Here is an 18,277-nt window from a genome sequence, read left to right on the forward strand (position 1 = left end):
GTGTTGTTCAGGCCATCTGACTATCCTCCATCCTGGGGTGGCAAGGGACCCCTGGTGACGACTTATACCAGTGCAGGACAAACTTCAGGTGGACGGCAGAGGCTTTTTTTTTTTTTTTTTTTTTTTTTTTTTTTTTTTTATAGGTAATTGCAGGCCTTGCAGTTGAGGTCACCCTCCTTAACTCCACTGAATCCATGTTATATTGACCTCATTATGCAATAATTCATTATGCAATACGTCTTCACTTGACATAACCCAATCGCATAATGGGACTGCACTGTTCTATTTCCCTTGAAAATGTAGGTCTGTAAGATAAACAGCCTGAATCCCTGCATCACTGTCTTTAATAATAACCAGGAGATGCCCACTTGGTAAAGAAATAACTGTTCAACATACATGGGAATCTACCTATATTTTGTTAAAATACAATATACCCTGGCTGTACAGTACTTCTATCTATCTATCAATTGCCAGACGCCATAATCCCGTAAGGGATGGCCATTTGACTTTGAGTTATTTGTTTTATGGGGAGAGGCACTAACCCTCCACCAACCCACTTGTTGACACATAGGGAGCACGTATGGTTTGGTCATATGGTTACCACCCAGCACTGAAAATGGTTTCTTGGCTTACAGGAAACCATTTCACTTGACACTCAATGTACAGCCACCTGTAAAGAAAGGAAAAGCAACAAGAAGTGACAGAAAAGATGGGAGAAATAGGAAGAGAGGAGGGCAGGCACAGAAAATGAATGATAAAGGCTAAGGAAGAGATAGGCAGCACTACATCAAGTGAGTGGATGATGGTTGCTGGGTAAATTTGTAATTTCAAACAGTGTGGTTAAAGTTGTTATGCTATATGTCATAATGTTCTTTCTGTTTCATTTCTGTATGATGTGGAAGTTCAGTTGTTTAAAATAAAGATCAAGGCACTTGAAGAATGTTTATAAACACCACAGACAGTTGAGGGTATTCTGAGGATTCTAACATTACCGAATTATGACTAATCTAACTGCTCTAATCAACAAGCAGCAGGACTGCACGAAATTGCATACTGAGCCTTCATTGTTTCAAGATATAACTTTCTCCAGAGCTACAACTTAAGTTACAAAGAAAACTTACTGTGGTAAACATATGCCTTACTTTAAGCAGAAGCACCTTACCAAATCAATTCCTCTTTTCCCTGATGGTCTGTTATATTTTTCTTATACGGTAATTTCTGTAGTGGTAAATAAACATTTCTAGAGAAATATGTTTCCCCATTGTTTTGAGCGATGGGTAATTATTTGGATGTCCTGTACTTTGTTCTACTGATTTCATTTTATTTTTCTCAATGTTATTTTCACCCAGTGATCAAGGAAAAAATAATTATAATTTGGTTGTGCAATTTATACTCCTGGTTAATATTTACACCAAGTTAGGCTAGATCCAGTTTTCAATGTTCAGTTGACTAAAAACAAAAACGACTGAAATTGACCTAAATACTGTACATACTATACAAATAACCTAACCTAACCAAATCCTGAAAGCCACCAGTTCCTCCTATAAACAATACCATATATGCTGTGAAATATGTAGAAAATAAGGAATGATAATTGTGGTACTGTACATATACTTACTAATTACACAGTACAGCTTGGGTGCGTTCAGCTCCGTGCCTACCATCGTGCAAATTTTGGAAAGAAAAAAAAAAAAAAAATTGATTTAACCCGTGGACTGCGAGCCACAGCTCAGGCTGGGTAGTGTCGTATTGCAAGCCACAGCTCAGGCTGTGCTGGCCGTGCATCACCATAAACAACTTGACAACATACATTCTCCCCCAATCGTCCCCCACAGTACCACACAACTACTCTCCACAGATACACCACATCACTAACATACCCAACATCATCCTGGGTGGTGATTTCAATGCCAAGTCGTCGGCCTGGCATGTCAACAACCCTGACAGACAGAGGGCTGGTACTACAATCCCAGACAGATCATCTTTTCATACTAAACAGTCTAGACCAACATACCCATATCCCACACCAAGCCCTTTTCCTCCCATCATCTCCAGACATCACCTTCTGCTCCCCGAACCTCGCCCCCACTACATCATGGAGAGTGGTCAAAACCCTACGTTCTGATCACCTCCCAATCATCATCACTACCTAAACTAGAATCACCCCAGCTGGCCATAAACACACATACACTAATTATAAGAGAGCCAACTGGGAGGCCTTTGTAAATGAAACAGAACAACATCTCGAAACACTAAACAGTACATCCATCATAAACATCAACACCGCTGTGCACACTTTCAATACAATTATACAAAACGCAGAAAAAAAGACACATCCCTAGAGGCAACAGAAAGAGACACAACCCCAACTTCACACCAGAAATTCAAGGCCTCATCAGACAACGGGACACACTGCGACACTCCCCAACACCCCATACACAAGACACCATACAACAAATACAAGAACTCAACACTCAGATAAACAATATCAGAACAGCAAACACTAAACTGGAAAAATTATCTCCAAACACTTGACCACAAAACAAACATCAGCAAACTCTACAAAACGCTAAACAGCATCACACTTTCCAACAGCAACACCACACAATCACACGCTGCCATCACAACAACAGACACCATACCCTCAAACAAACAAGCAAACACTCTCATCGATCACTTTTCACAAGTCAGCCATCTAAACCCCCATCCCTAAGACCGACATAAGAGACTGTTCCCCACAGACCTAGACTACGCACCTTTCACTTACAACCAGACAAACCACATCATTAACAACCTCAAGCACTCATCTGCCTGTGGACCAGACAACATAAGCAACATTCACCTTAACCACCTAGGACCACAAGGCATACATGCACTCACCAACATATCAAACTACAGCTACTCACACAACATAATACCCAACATCTGGAAGCATGGCAATATCATCAATATCCCTAAACCCAACAAAGACCCCACGTTACCCTCCTCACATCGCCCCATCACACTCCTCTGCACCCCCTCTAAAGTCACTGAACGACTGGTACTACAACTATGGTCCTTCCAATTTATCCAGATCGTTTGGGAATTGTCCCTCACGGGAGTTCCCCTTTGAGCAATGCTGCCGAAGCTGTACCAAAACACATCTCTGTCTCATATCACCTATTTACTACTTCTAAATGAAATTTATTTACAGTATATATATATATATATAAAATTCTCTAATATGGCAAGAAACCATTTACAATTCTGGGTGGTAACCATATAACCAAACCATACGTGCTCTCTACGTGTCAACAAGTGGGTTGGTGGAGGGTTAGTGCCCCTCCCCTTAAAACAAATAACTCAAAGTCAAGTGGCCACCCCTTAAGGGATTATGGCGTCTGGCAATAGATAGATAGATAGATTATATGGCTATATAGTGTAAGAAAATGCCTATTGTTTTTAATAATAACAATGACTTTTTATAAATACCTCAACACTTCAATTTTTTTTTTTTCTATGCGAGGAAGAAGGAACCAAAGGCAATGAGCCCGCAGTAACAGTTCCCTCCAAGAGAAAAACAAAATACAATAGAGAGCCAAATTCAAGATCCGATCATTTTGAGATGCCTGGACACACTGCGTTTGAAAGACTGGAGATCATAGGCAGCAGGAAATACAGACAGAGGGAGACAGTTCCAGAGTTGACCTGTAGCATAAATGAAAGACTGGGAGTAACGGATAACTCTTGCATTAGAGAGTTGGACAGAAAAGGGATGAGAGTTTGCTGCCAGACGGGTGCTACGCGCCTGTCGTAGAGGTGGAGGAATGCAAGCAGACAGTTCAGAGGAGCAGTGACCATTAAAGTAGCGATAGAAAAGAGATAAAGATGCAACAGTGCGGCGAAGAGACAGAAATTGAAGGGAGCCAGTAAGAGGAAGAGAGTTAATGAGACAAAAAGCCCTATTGAGAAGAGCTGTATGTGGGAAGCCTCCCCACACATGAGAGTTGTACTCTACACAGGGGTGAATAAAACCCCTGTATTGAGTCAACAATTGTGCAGGGGTAAAGAAAGAGCGGAGTCGGCTTAGCACACCCAATCTCTTGGAAGCAGATTTTACAAGAGATGTAATATGATCTTTCCAAGATAAGTCCCGAGTAAATGAAACCCCAAACATGTTCAAGGATGATGCAGGATTAAGCTGAATATTATTAAACATTAGTGGGTATACCTGTGGAAGATTTTGTCGGGTTGATAGGTGTAAGAACTGAGTCTTAGATGCATTAAAAATAACCATATTATTTTTACCCCAATCAGAGATACGAGCCAAGTCAGACATTAGGTGTGCCATAGCCTCATCCCTTGTTTGTTGAAGTAACTGTTGAGATGGGCGTTGTGGGAACCAAATGAAAAAGTGAAGGGTGGAGTCATCAGCGTATGAGTGGATAGGGTTAGATGTACAGCTTAGAAGATCACTGATGAATAAAAGGAAGAGAGTTGGTGATAGGACAGCCCTGAGGAACACAACTGTTGATAAATCTAGGAGAAGAATGGTGGCTGTCTACAACAGCAGCTATAGAATGACCAGAAAGGAAGCTAGCGATGAAGGCACAGATAGAAGGATAGAAACCGTAGGAGGGCAGTTTGGAAATTAAAGATTTATGCCAGACTCGATCGAAAGCCTTTGAGATGTCAAGTGCAATGGCAAAACTTTCGCCAAAGTCCCGAAAGGAGGATGACCAGGAGTCTGAAAGGTAGGTGAGAAGATCGCCAGTGGAGCGTCCCTGACAGAACCTGTACTGACGATCAGAAAGAAGGTTGTGGTAGGAAAGATGCCTTAAAATCTTTCTATTGAGAATTGACTCGAAAACTTCTGAAATACAGGACGTTAAAGCAATTGGACGATAGTTGGAGGGCTGGGAGTGGTCACCCTTCTTTGGGACTGGCTGAATGAAAGCAAACTTCCAGCAAGAAGGAAAGGTACAAGTTGACAGACAAAGACGAAAGAGTTTGCCTAGGAAGTGTGTAAGCACAGAAACACAGTTCTTGAGAACAACAGGAGGGACCACATCAGGCCCATATGCCTTGTTAGTACTGAGACCAGTGATGGCAGAAAATACATCAGCTGAAGAAATTTTAATGTCAGCCATGAGGAAGTCAGAGGGGGGAAGTGATGGAGGAACAGCACTGGAATCGTCTAAGGTGGAAGTGGAGGAAAGAGTCTGTGCGAAGAGATCTGCTTTATCAGTAGAAAAAATAGCTACAGAACCATCAGAGTAGAAAAGAGGAGGGAAGGATGATGAGGTAAAGTTGTTAGAAAGGTTTTTGGCAAGGTGCCAGAAGGAGCGGGAAGAATTCGAGTTGGAGAGTTGACAGCATTTAGTATGGATGAAATTATTTTTAGGAGAGCGAAAAACAGACTTAGCACGATTCCGGGCAGAAACGTAAAGATGATGTGATTCAGGGGTGGGTTGGCTCCGGTACCTTTTATAGGCCCTCTCCTTGTTGCGGACAGCATTAGAACAAGTGTGATTAAACCAAGGCTTTCTTGCGTTAGTCAAAGGATACGAGAAAGGAATGTATGCTTCCATGGTCGAAAGAATAACCTCTGTAATGCGCAAGGCACACTCAGATGGCTCATGGCTATGGAAGGAATAATCATTCCAGGGAAAATCAAAGAAGTACTGCCTGAGGGCCTCCCAGTCCGCGGCTCCAAAATGCCACATACGAAGTTTCCCTGGAGGGTCCACAGGCCGTACCGGAGTGACAGGACAGGTTAAGGTGATAAGGTTGTGATCGGAGGAGTCCAACGGAGAGAAAAGATTAACAGAGTATGCAGAAGGATTAGTTGTGAGGAAAAGGTCAAGTATGTTGGAGCTCTCTCCAAGGCGGTCAGGGATACAGGTAGGGTGCTGTACAAGCTGCTCTAGGTCATTAAGGATAGAAAGATGTAGGCTTGTTCACCAGGTGGATCAGTGAAAGGAGAGGAGAGCCAAAGGTGGTGGTGAACATTGAAATCTCCTAGAATGGAGATTTCACAGAAAGGAGAAATGGATAGAATGTGTTCCATCATAGAAGTAAGATAGTCGAAGAATTTTTGATAGTCAGTAGAATTAGGGGATAAGTAAACAGCACAGATATATTTAGTCAGAGAATGACAGGAAAGCCGAAGCCAGAGTGTAGAGAATTCAGAAGAATCGAGTTCAGGAACACGAGAGCAAGATAAGTCATTGCATATTTATACACAACAGCCACCTTTGGCTTTGAAATGAGTATAGAGAAAATAGGAGGATACAGAAAAGGGTTTGATGTCAGTTGCCTCAGACAGTTGAGTCTCAGTTAGAAAAAGAAGGTGAGGTTTAGAGGAGGAGAGGTGATGCTCAACAGAGCGAAAGTTAGAGGAAAGGCTGTGAATGTCGCAGAAATGAAGAAGAAGAGAGTCAGACAGTGATTCCAGGCACCTCGAGTTGTCACTGGGAGAGGGGCAGATGGTGGGGGCATTTATGGTCTCCCCCCCCCTTGGGGACACCGAGGCTTGGTGATGAGACGCCATAATTTTTTGAATTTTGGAAAAGGAAGTGTAGTGTGTACTGTGCATGTAGTTTGGTGTAGATAGTTTGAGAAATTTGTACTGGAGAGCATGCTGGCCTACTCTCTGTGTAATTGAGACACTGAAAAAGTTCAGAAAAGGGGGATGGTCAGGAACTAGTCCTGAGGGCTGATGAAACGGGAGCTCCAGCACTTCCTGTCATCAGCTTTCCATCCACCTCGGAAGTACTGCCCTGCTCGACTGGTGCTACAGCTTTTCAACGTTGTTGCCCTTGTAGGTGAGTCAGTGAGGGTAGGTCAGGTGTCAATCCACAGGTCACTTTCTCTGACTGCCATTAAAAGATAATCTCCTACCCCTACTATTCGCCCTCGTCTGCTCCACAGTCGAGAAAAAGAACTTACTTATAGCGTAAATAAGTATTTATCAGAAGAGAAGGCAAACAGGGGACCTATAATTGATCCCTTAAAAGCTGTTGCTCGAACAGCAAAGGCCACCAACGTGAGTGAAGTAACAGTCAGACGAATTTGCTCTTCAATCAAGCCTGCATTACACAAGTCACCAGAACAAACTACTGTATAATAATTCATAAAACCGTATAGACTTTTTATAGAAATAAATCACCATAAACTGTAGATTTTATATGCAGAGAGAGAGAGACAGACAGACAGACAAAGTCAGGAGGCTTTTCCTCAAATTCATAAAACTGTATGGACTTTTCATAGAAATAAATCTCCATAAAATGTTGATTATATATGCAGAGAGAGAGAGAAAGAGAGAGAGAGAGAGAGAGCTGGGAGTGAGGGTTAACCCTTGTCTCTAATCCGATAATTGGCCCAGTAGAAACTGTGGCAATGTCGCATGTAGGGGAAGTCCCGTGAGGGACAATGCCCAAACAATCTGGATAAATTGGAAGGACCATAGTCACACCTTACATTCCCCTAGCCCAGTCACAACATGGCTTTAGGCCACTACACTCCACAAACATCCTTCTTACAGACCTTACGCAGAGAGTTTTCGACAGCATGAATTCAGCTAGGCCACCACACAGAACAATCCTAATCACACTAGACATTAGCAAAGCTTTTGACGCTATCCCCCGCCACAACCTCACAAACAAAATACTCAACACAAACAGATGGCTGGCAAACTACTTAGCAGGCAGATGTGCAAACGTAACATTTGCCGGTCAGTCTTCTAACATCAGAAACTTCACAAACGGCGTCCCCCAAGGATCTGTTTTGTCCCCTACACTCTTTAACCTATACATGCACGACGTACCCACACCCCACACACCACAGATACACATAGCTTCCTATGCAGATGATATAACACTTACATGTACGCACCAAAAAGCAAACACAGCTGCACACATCATTCAACCTTACCTCAACACACTACACGAATGGTTCACCACAAACAGGCTCAAAATAGCCCCAGCCAAATCTACAGTGACTCTTCTCACAAACTGGACAGCAGAACACAGTCACATCCCACAATCAATCAATCAATCATTTCCTGTGGCACCCTCGGGGATGCATAGGGCCTCGATGAACTCACACCACCACATCCTATCTTGTGCTAACTCCTCAAGATCTCCCCAACACTCATCTCCAGCTTCCCGTCTCATTGTCCTCACCCACGTCTCTTTTGGCCTTCCTCTACCTCTCCTACCAGGTGACACCCACCCTGGTGTACCTCGTACTATTCCCCGTCTCCTATACACATGTCCTAGCCACTTCCATCGTGAGAATCTAACATATTCATCGATCGGCTGCACTCCCGTTATTTCTCTAATTCTACTATTTGGTATCCTTTCCCACCACTTAACTCCTAATATTCTTCTAAGTGCTTTATTTTCAAACACCAAGAATTTATTTTCCATAGTCACTGTGCTGTACCAAGACTCGTGTCCATAAATTAAGATACTCCTAACCATTACCTTATAAAGTTTGATTTTTGTATGCACAGAGAAATTGTTATTATTCCAAATATTTTTAAGCATTCCCATTGCCTGATTAGCCTTCTTTAACCTTTCCTCGAATTCAAAGTTCAAAGAACCATCCTTGGCTAAATAAGTACCTAAATATTTAAACCTATCAACTTGCTTTACAACCATACCTCCAATTACACATTCCTGCGCATTTTCCATATTCATATTGATTATTTCAGTTTTTCCACAATTAATAACCAAACCCACCTTGCGACCTTCACTCACCAAACAGTCCAACACTCTCTGCATCTCTTCTGGCCCATCACAAATCAAAACTATATCATCTGCATAATCTAAATCCAAAAGTTTCCTGTTCTCTCCCCAAAGTATACCTGCACCGGTTTCTGTTCCAACACGTTTCATAATGTAATCAATGACCAATATAAATAGTAAAGGCGATAGAACACCACCTTGAATTACTCCGGACTTGACTTCAAACGAATCACTCAGACAACCATCAACCATCACTTTACAAAATGTGTCCTCATGCATGTTCATAATGACCCTCACAAACTCCTCTGGTATTCCATAATGTCTCATGATCTTCCCCATAGACTCTCTCGAAACACTATCAAAAGCCTTTTCAAAATCAACAAAACAAAGACTTAACGGTACTCTCATTTCATTAACTTGCTGCATCAAATGCCTAACTATAAAGATCTGATCATTGCATCCCACACCTCACCATAAACAACACTCCCCTACCACACACACACACACACACACACCCAAAATCCTTGGTGTAACATACAATACATCAATGTCATTTAAACAACACATCACAAACATTAAAAATAAAATAACACCAAGACTCAATGCTTTGAGGTCACTTGCCCATACAACATTCGGACACAACAAAGAAACCACCACCACAGTATACAAACAATACATACGTTCAATGATGAATTATGCAAGCCCTGCCTGGGCTTCTAACCTTACCAAAACACACTACAGATCATACAGAACAAGGCCCTAAAAATAATCACAGGCTGCACAGCTACTACACCCACAGACCACCTCCATCAAGAAACCAAAGTCCTCAAAGTCAAGGATCACCCAGATATGAGAGACACCCAGTTTCTTGCTGCAGTCTCCACAAACCCACAACATCCACTACAGTACATGGCAGCACATCCACCCACACCAAGGAACATCAAAACAACACCCAGCACACAATACCATACACAAATACTGTCATCTCTCCCACCTCAGACCAGCTTCCAGAAGCATATCCACACTCAGATCACTCGTCGCTCCATTCAGTCACTTAAAGACCAACACACAGCTGCATCCACGGCCTCCTGACACCCACCCTTCTGAATCCTATCTTCCTCGTGAGGACAGGGTCCACCTGGCCAGGCTGAGATGTGAGCACCATCCAGCCCTCTTAAGCTACCAGAAGAGGCTGGATTACTCCGTCGCTGATGCCTGTCCAGGATGCAACACAGCACCCCACACTATTAAGCACATTATGGAAGACTGCATTGCACACAATCACCTATGCCAACAACACAACATACACTCTTTCAGAGCTCTGTGGGAGAGCCCGGTCTCAGCCATGGCATTCCTAAGGGACTCGAGGCTGTTCGGCCAGACTGCCTAGGGAACAACTACTACTACTACTACAACTTGACCCCAACGCAAACTTACACATGGCACTACGCAAAGATGGAGACAGAGATTTTTTTTTTTTCCACCAGATGATGCCCTGGATGTTTATCTTTAATTTTATCTATCTATTGCCAGATGCCACAATCCCGCAAGGGGTGGCCATTTGACTTTGAGTTATTTGTTTTACGGGGAAGGGCACTAACCCTCCACCAACCCACTTGTTGACACGTAGGGAGCACGCGTGGTTTGGTTATATGGTTACCACCCAGCATTGTAAATGGTTTCTCAGCTTACAGGACACCATTTGGCTTGTCACTCAATGTAAAGCCACCTGTAAAGGAAAGAAAAGCAATAAGAGGTGACAGGAAAGATGGGAGAAATAGGAAGAGAGGAGGGCAGGCACAAAAAAAGATTGATAAAAGCTAAGGAAGAAGTAGGCAGCACTACATCAAGTGAGTGGATGATGGTCGCCACCACCTACCATCAATTTTATAATAAACAAAAACTAAGACAAAATTTTTTCTTCGTTTTTTGCCACCATGGAGTGGTATAAAAAGGTAACTGCAAAATCTATGGGTTAAATATCAAACAGAAATGTAAACTGCACAACCAAATTATATTTTTCTCTTATCACTTGACCAAAGTAACATTGGGAAATACAATTAAATTAGTAAAGCGAAGTACAGGACATCCAAAAAACATCCAAACAATGTTCCGCTGTATCAACTTGTCTGATTCCTTGGCATAATGACTGAGGCAACCACTGTTCATGGCTTGGTATCTAGGGCACCTTTTAGTACTGTAGTATGTCATGATTCACGATAAATGGGGATTTTCACAACTTACAAGACAGGAGGATAAAATAACCAAAATATATTCTAATCTACATACAATTTAACCTCACCTAACCTGCCCTATTTTTCCCTAACCTAACCTCCAGCTGGGAAATGGCAAACAAAATCCACCCCACAAAACAATCATCAGTAAAGCAAAAGAGACCGATAATAACAAGGAAACAATGTCAACAGAGAAACAAACTCAAGAGGAAAAATCTTTACGCCCATAAAAGTACTATGGTACAAACGAATGAAAGGAAAAAGGTACTGTAAATGAATCTTAGTACATAATGAATAGGTGTCTTCCATTACATCGGAAACAACCATAGGTAAGGTGATGATAACGGGGAAGGAAGGGTCATCTACCACCCTGAAATTAGTCAAATAGAGAAAACTTGTAAGGTCTTTCTGCTGCTTGAGGTAAGTTTACATTTGCCCTTAGTTATGAACTTTTTAACTGCGTGTGAGCCTTCCTGAATGTCTGCAGATACAATGGGTTTTTCCCATTTAGTAGCTAAACAGTTCTTCTGGTGACCGAGTGGTAATTATTGTATTAGTTAATCTACATGTTCAAAAATGTGGGGAACTGGAGAGTGTACATGTTTCTTTGGGTTACTAACTTGTACCATGCGTAATGATCTAGGTTTTACAAGAGCCAGAAGGAATTTTAGATTACTTCTGTAGCCTATCAACAACGGAAGTTATATCCTGCCATTTCAATCTCTCCTTTAAATGAGATGTAGAGAGTTGTTGATTTTCATTAACATTTTCCTTAAGTACCATAAATACTGCACGACTTATAACGTCAAAGAAAAAAGCAACTAACAAGGAATACAACTGAATTTTGATTCCTTTATGCCAACGACTGCAGCCACAGTGAATTTGTCCTCTAACACATCTCAAACGACGCAGGCGAAGATGAGGAAATATATAATTCTTAGAGATTCGGCCCTCACCTTTCGCGCTTGATCGAAGAGTAGTCCGATTCTTCAGCCATATCCATGATACACAGGGATATACACAACTAAACGCACTTTAACCCAATACGCTACTATTATGGCGGCGTCACTGAGGCTGCGTCAACTAGTTAGAAGGTCTTCGGATACGATTTCGACTCTAACATAGATTGCTTTAAATTGCTGAAAAAGTTATTAAAGTGAATCGAAAACAATCAGAGAAAATAATGGACGATTATAAAGAGTAGTGGTGGTAATGAGACCCTTACTAACATAATAGGGCTTAATATATAATTGCAATTTGCTTTTCAATAATGCATTCGAACATTCCTGGGTTCCAGCCGGCAGCCGACGCTCCTACGTATCTTGACATTTACATAAGCAAATGATGAGAGGAAAATGTACGATAACGTCATTCATAGATTTTAATTAAGCATATGAGGCTGCTGTGCAGGCATTGTTATAAGAAAATAATATTTCATGTCGACGTGGGTCTGCGATTCAGTAACTACCCTTCATAAATATTTGAATTATATACCATTTTCTTTTGTATTAATTTATAGAGTTGTCGGAATACGGATTTTTGTTTTGTGAAAATGTTGACAAAACATAATAATTTAACGAAATCGCAAACACGAGGTAAACAAATCCACATGCACCATTGCACCTGGGCGGCGAAGGGCTACTGGTAATAGGCTAGAACACATGAAGATCAGATTGTGGAACGTACTTTTTTCTTGCTAAGCAAGGTGTGTATTGTGTCTTGAATTACCAATTATTAATCTTATGAATCTGGTATCTTTAATGTGCACAATCGGGTATCATCATTTCCCGGTGCCGCGGAAAGTTTGCTTAACAGTACCATAACCCACTAGAAGGGAGGTTGGATATATTTACTATGGTCCATTCGCCAGTATGTACATCAGTTTATGCAAAACAGTTCCAAATCATTTGGTACAACTTTTGAAGAACATTGATTGGAAAAGAGGTGTGCTGATTTAGCTCGCTGAGGCGCCAGAAGGAGTAATTTTTGGTATTACTTTGAAGTATTGCGTCCCATGTGGGCACGCCTGAAATAGTCCTTCACTGTAACCAGGCAGCTTCGTGTTCCTTGTTGTCTCCTGCAGTGCCGGCAGGGTGGTGAGACTTGTGCTGGTGTATCTTGGTTCTGGCAGTCTTGTCTGCCATCTGTCCAGTCTGCTTCAAGGAGTCAGCCCTGATTCCTGTCAGCTCCCCGATCTCCTTTGAAAAGGCAAGCCCCATTTTGTGGGAAGCGTTTGTGTACAGCAGTCTTTAGTCGTGTTGTGGCATCTGTACTCCTCACATAACACAATCATCCTCTTCCTGGGTGAAGGTTGACTTGCAGTCCCAAATCTGGCACCATTCCCTCAAGAATCCTCCACACATAAATTACCAGGTATCTCTCTCGCCTCCTTTGCAGTGAGTACAACTGCAGCTCCTGCAGTCTGTCCTGTTTATTCATTTGTGTAACACCTTCAATTTTCTTTGTGTAGGCCCTCTGGATGGCTTCTAATTTCATTATATCACCTCTTTTATCGGACATGTGGAGAGAATGGAGAATGAAAGACTGACTAAGAGGGTGTATGTAGGTGAGGTGAAGGGAGGGGTAGACCATGGATGAGATGGAGGGATGGAGTTGAGAGGTATATGAGAGAGGGGGGGGTGAGTTGGGGGAGGGTAGTCAAATGGTGGGTGACAGAGCGACTTGGAGGCATTTTGTCTGCTGCCACCCTTTGCAGGATTAGGACGTCGTGCTATAGATAGATAGACCTCTCTTATTTGGTGAACACAGCTGACAGCAGTATTCCAGTCTGGGTAGAACAAGGGATTTCCTCAGGGTTAGCATACACCCCTTGTTCCTTGTATAGAATGCTCATAGAATCCACCTAGACAGTTTTCTAGCTGTCTCAGCAACTTTGTTGATGTGATGGGAGAAGGATGCATCATTGCTCATATATACTCCCAAATCACATACATATTCTTTTGCTGTGATGCTTTCCTGATGGACAAGGTAGAGAGTCAAGTTGGTGGTAGGTGGTGCTGATCATCATCCACTCACTTGGTGTAATGCTACCCCCCTGGGGGTAGGGTTTTTTTTCAAGAATACACCCCTAGTATCCCTGCTTGTCATAAAAGGCAACTAAAAGGCTTGGCGGAGGGTTAGTGCCCCTCCCCGGAAAACAACTACGGTAACTAAAAAAACAAACAACAAGCTTCGGACAAGGACTGACCAAACGATGACGACCCAGGACTGGACAAAGGACTTGGTAATGGGTACATGGAATGTAAGAGGAGCAAATGATGAAGTGAAAGAGAGAGAAATTGTCCAGGTGCTTGAAGGTGCGAAAGTGGATGTATGTGGAATAACTGAAACAAAATGGAGAGGAGAAAGTGTGAGAGAATGGGAGTATGGATGGGGTATATGTGCAGGAGTAGGTGAGAATGAGAGGGCAAAGGAAGGAGTATGTATAGTTGTGAGTAAAAGATGGAAGAGGAGCATAAGACAGTATGGATCAGTTGGGTCAATGATTGTGTGGGTAAAGTTGAAAGTTGGAATACAAGTGTGGGCGATTGTGTGTGTGTATGCGCCTACGCAAGATCGTTCTAGAAGAGTGAGAGAAGAGTTCTGGACAAATGTAGAAGTGTGCATGGAAAAGTTTGGAAGGAATGAGAGAGTGATTTTGATCGGTGATATGAATGGTAAAGTTGGGATTGTGAAGGTGGATGGAATAGTTGGTGAGTGGGGTGTGGCTGCTGAGATAGATGAGAATGAGAAGAGTTCTGGACAAATGTAGAAGTGTGCATGGAAAAGTTTGGAAGGAATGAGAGAGTGATTTTGATCGGTGATATGAATGGTAAAGTTGGGAATGTGAAGGTGGATGGAATAGTTGGTGAGTGGGGTGTGCCTGCTGAGATAGATGAGAATGGGAGTGCGTTAGTGGACATTTGTGCTGGGAGGGGGTTGGTGATAGCCAATACCCTCTTCAGGCATAAATGATCCACAGGTATACATGGTGAGTGATGAGAAAGGTGGGTGGTGAACTGAATGAAAGGAAGGCAATGATTGATTATGTGTGTGTGGATGAAAGGATGCGAAGATGTGTAATGGATTAAAGAGCTTATAGAGGTTGGGGGAGTGGACTTTCTGACCACTACTTGGTGGTGGCCAGAATTAAAATTCAAGTAAGATGGAGGAATATAAGAAGGGAAAGATGAGAGGAAGGAGTAATTGCAAGGAGAGTGGAAAGGTTACAAGAGGATGAGAAAAATGCAGAGTATAAGAGAGAAGTGGAGGAACGATTGGGCAAATATGAATTGGAGCAGATGGGAGACGTGGAAGGTGTGTGTAGGATATTTACAGAAGAAATATGTGCAGCATGTGATGTGGTGTGTGGAAGGAAGAGAAGACGGAGGGGGGTGCAAAGAACAGCGTGGTGGACTGAAGAGGTGAGACAGGCTGTGGCACAAAAGAAGAAAGCATACAATGAATGGATGAGAAATAGGGGCGTGGAAGAAGTTGAGAGGCGGAAGAGAGAGTTATATGTAGAAAGAAAGAGAGAGGTGAAAAGATTAGTAAGAGAGAGTAAGAAGAGAGTGGATGAGGAATTTGGAAGGAATTTGAGTGTAAAGTGGAGGGACTGTAAGAAAATGTTCTGGAAAGAGGTGAAAAGAGTAAGACAGGGTGGAAGTGAAGTTAGCAGGGGAGTGAAAGATAAAAATGGTAGATTACTAGTGGAAAAGGGAGAAAATGTGAGCAGATGGAGAGAATTGTTGAACATAGGGGATGGAAGTAATGCGAGTATAAGTGGCTGGGGAATGGCTGGGAGAAGGAGGGAGGTGAGAAGACAGGAAGAAATCAGTATGATAGAAGTTGTGGAAGCAATGAAGAAAGTTAAATCGGGGAAAGCCCCAGGAATTGATGGAGTGTGTGGTGAAATGCTGAAGCATGGGGGAGAGATAGTAGTAGAATGGATATGGAAGATGTGCAGATTGGCCTGGAGTCCCGGAGGATTGGAAATCAGGTATAATTATTCCCTTGTACAGAGGAAAAGGGGAAAAAGAAGTGTGTGGTAATCATAGGGGCATTTGTCTTCTTAGTATAATAGAAAAAGTGTATGGTAGGATACTTATTGACAGAGTTAAAGAACAGAGAAATTAGTTGGAGAAGAACAGGGAGGCTTTAGGAAGGGAAGAGGTTGTGTAGATCAGATATTCATTCTTAGATCTTTAGTGGAAAAGTTTCTAGAGAAGGGAAAGAAGTTGTACAGTATGCAGCTTTCATGGATTTGGAGAAAGCATATGACAGGGTGGATAGACAAGGATTGTGGAAAGTGTTAAGAATATATGGAGTAGAAGGGATGTTGTTGAATGCTGTGAAGAGTATGTATGATGGTACGAAGTCTGCAGTGCCTGTGGATGTTGAACTAAGTGAATTTTTCTCTTTGAAAGTTGGGTTGAAACAGGGATGTGTCATGTCTCCATGGTTGTTCAATCTGTACATGGATGGGGTAATAAAAGAGGTACAAGGTAGGGTAGTGGATGTTGGAGTGGCCCTGGTGAGAGAGGATAGTGTTTGGAAACTCCCTGTACTGTTGTTTGCAGATGATACTGTGTTGTTGAGTGAAGACGAAGTGGAGCTGCAAGGCTTGGTGGATGAGTTTGGGAGAGAGTGTAAGAAACGGAATCTAAAGGTGAATGTAGGGAAGAGTAAAGTGATGGTCTTTGAGAGAGGTGAAGTCAGTGAATGTACAGTGAGGTTGGATGGTGAGGAATTGGAAAATGTGAGTACGTTTAAGTACTTGGGTAGTGTGATGAGTAAGGATGGAGGTTTGGAGGGTGAAGTGCTTGAAAGGGTACAGCAGGGAAGAAAGGTTGCTGGTTCTTTGAAAGCAGTGATAAAAAACAGGGAAGTGAGCATGGAAGTGAAAAAGTTTCTACACGACAGTATTGTGATACCAACTCTAACGTATGGAAGTGAAGCTTGGACGTTGTTGGAAGGACACAAGTCAAGAGTGAGAGCAGTGGAAATGAGTTATTTAAGAGGAGCCTGTGGAGTCACATGGAGAGACAGGCTGACGAATGAGGATATAAAGAAGCGTTGTGGTGTGGATGTGGATGTGATAGGAAGCGTTATGAGGAACACACTGAGGTGGTTTGGCCATGTGGAGAGGATGGAGTGTAAAAGACTGATGAAGAGAGTGTATGTGAGTGAGGTGGAGGGGGGAAGAGGGAGGGGGAGGCCGAGGATGAGATGGAGGGATGGGGTGGAGAGGTATATGAGAGAGGGGGGTGTGAGCTGGGAGCAGGGCAGTGAAATGGCGGGGGACAGGGCGACTTGGAGGCGATTTGTTTGTGGCCACCCCAAACGGGATTGAGGCGTCTGGCAATAGATAGAGATAGATGTTTATCATTCTTTATCTGTGTCTACCCTCCTTTCTTCGTATTTCCCTCATCTTTCCTGTCACTTTTCATCACTCTTCTTTTCTTTTCGTGTAACTTTATATTGAGTCACAAGCCTCATGGTTTTCAGTAAGCCAGGAAATCATTTACAACTCTGGATGGTAACCATATAACCAACGCATATGTGTTCCCTACGTGTCAACAAATGGGTTGGCGGAGGGTTAGTGCCCCTCTGTGTAAAAGAACTAACTCAAAGACAAATGACCACCCTAATGGGATTATGATATCTAGCTATAAATAGATAGATAGAGACCTATTTTTTGCCTATCCATTACACTGTTTCCCTCCCATTTTCACGTGAATATGTGCACACACACACACACACACACACACACACACACACACACACACACACACACACACAGGTCACCGACAGAGACGGAGCTCTTCCTGGACTGTGGAGAAGTAATAGCTGAATCAGTGACGAAAAGGAGACCTGCCTATTTGTGATTACAGTATGTAAATGAGTGCGTGAGTGGTGGTCCCATTGGACAGTAGTTAAGGAAAACAATGGTTTCGGTCATAAAAAGAACAAGACATAATGGAAACAGAAAGTCTCCATATGGTTGAATCATGACGGAAAAGGATGGTGCTTTGTTTACGACTGGCAAGAGAGGATTTGAGGGCATCACTGAAGAGGATGTGGGAAATGGAAGTATTAAGTTGAACCAAACAAGAGTAGCAGAAGTAAAGAAAACAGCAGAGAGGAATGTCCAGGATATAAAAAAGGTATGGACAGTAATTAGAGAGTTAAAGGAACGGGCCATAGAGCAGGAAAACGAGATCACAATTCTAGGGAATAAACTGGAAAAAATTTGTACGTGCAGTGACGAACAAGAAAGAGAAGTTACGGAATTAAGAGTAAGCAATGAAT

The 18,277-nt window shown here is 42.5% G+C and overlaps 2 protein-coding genes across 4 annotated transcripts in view; one reads left to right on the top strand and one right to left on the bottom strand.

Annotated features, from left to right (window-relative positions):
• The window catches only part of rump (heterogeneous nuclear ribonucleoprotein rumpelstiltskin), a 155,540-nt gene extending 143,499 nt beyond the window's left edge, over positions 1-12,041 (bottom strand). For all 3 annotated transcript variants that reach the window (XR_013896845.1, XM_080270153.1, XM_080270152.1), the window contains exon 1: positions 11,923-12,041. Coding sequence is in view for 2 of the 3 variants with exons in the window: in XM_080270153.1 (XP_080126279.1) it covers positions 11,923-11,969 (47 nt within the window). In the remaining variant the exon portion in view is untranslated. The remainder of the gene's footprint in view (positions 1-11,922) is intronic.
• Positions 12,042-12,564: 523 nt separating this feature from the next.
• The window catches only part of LOC145396866 (dimethyladenosine transferase), a 91,200-nt gene continuing 85,487 nt past the window's right edge, over positions 12,565-18,277 (top strand). The window contains exon 1 of the mRNA XM_080270154.1: positions 12,565-12,671. The gene's annotated coding sequence lies outside the window, so the exon portion shown is untranslated. The remainder of the gene's footprint in view (positions 12,672-18,277) is intronic.

The sequence above is a fragment of the Coenobita brevimanus genome, chromosome 39 (genome assembly GCF_032717465.1).
Source record: "Coenobita brevimanus isolate Jiangsu-jjx chromosome 39, ASM3271746v2, whole genome shotgun sequence".
Lineage (NCBI taxonomy): Eukaryota > Metazoa > Arthropoda > Malacostraca > Decapoda > Coenobitidae > Coenobita > Coenobita brevimanus.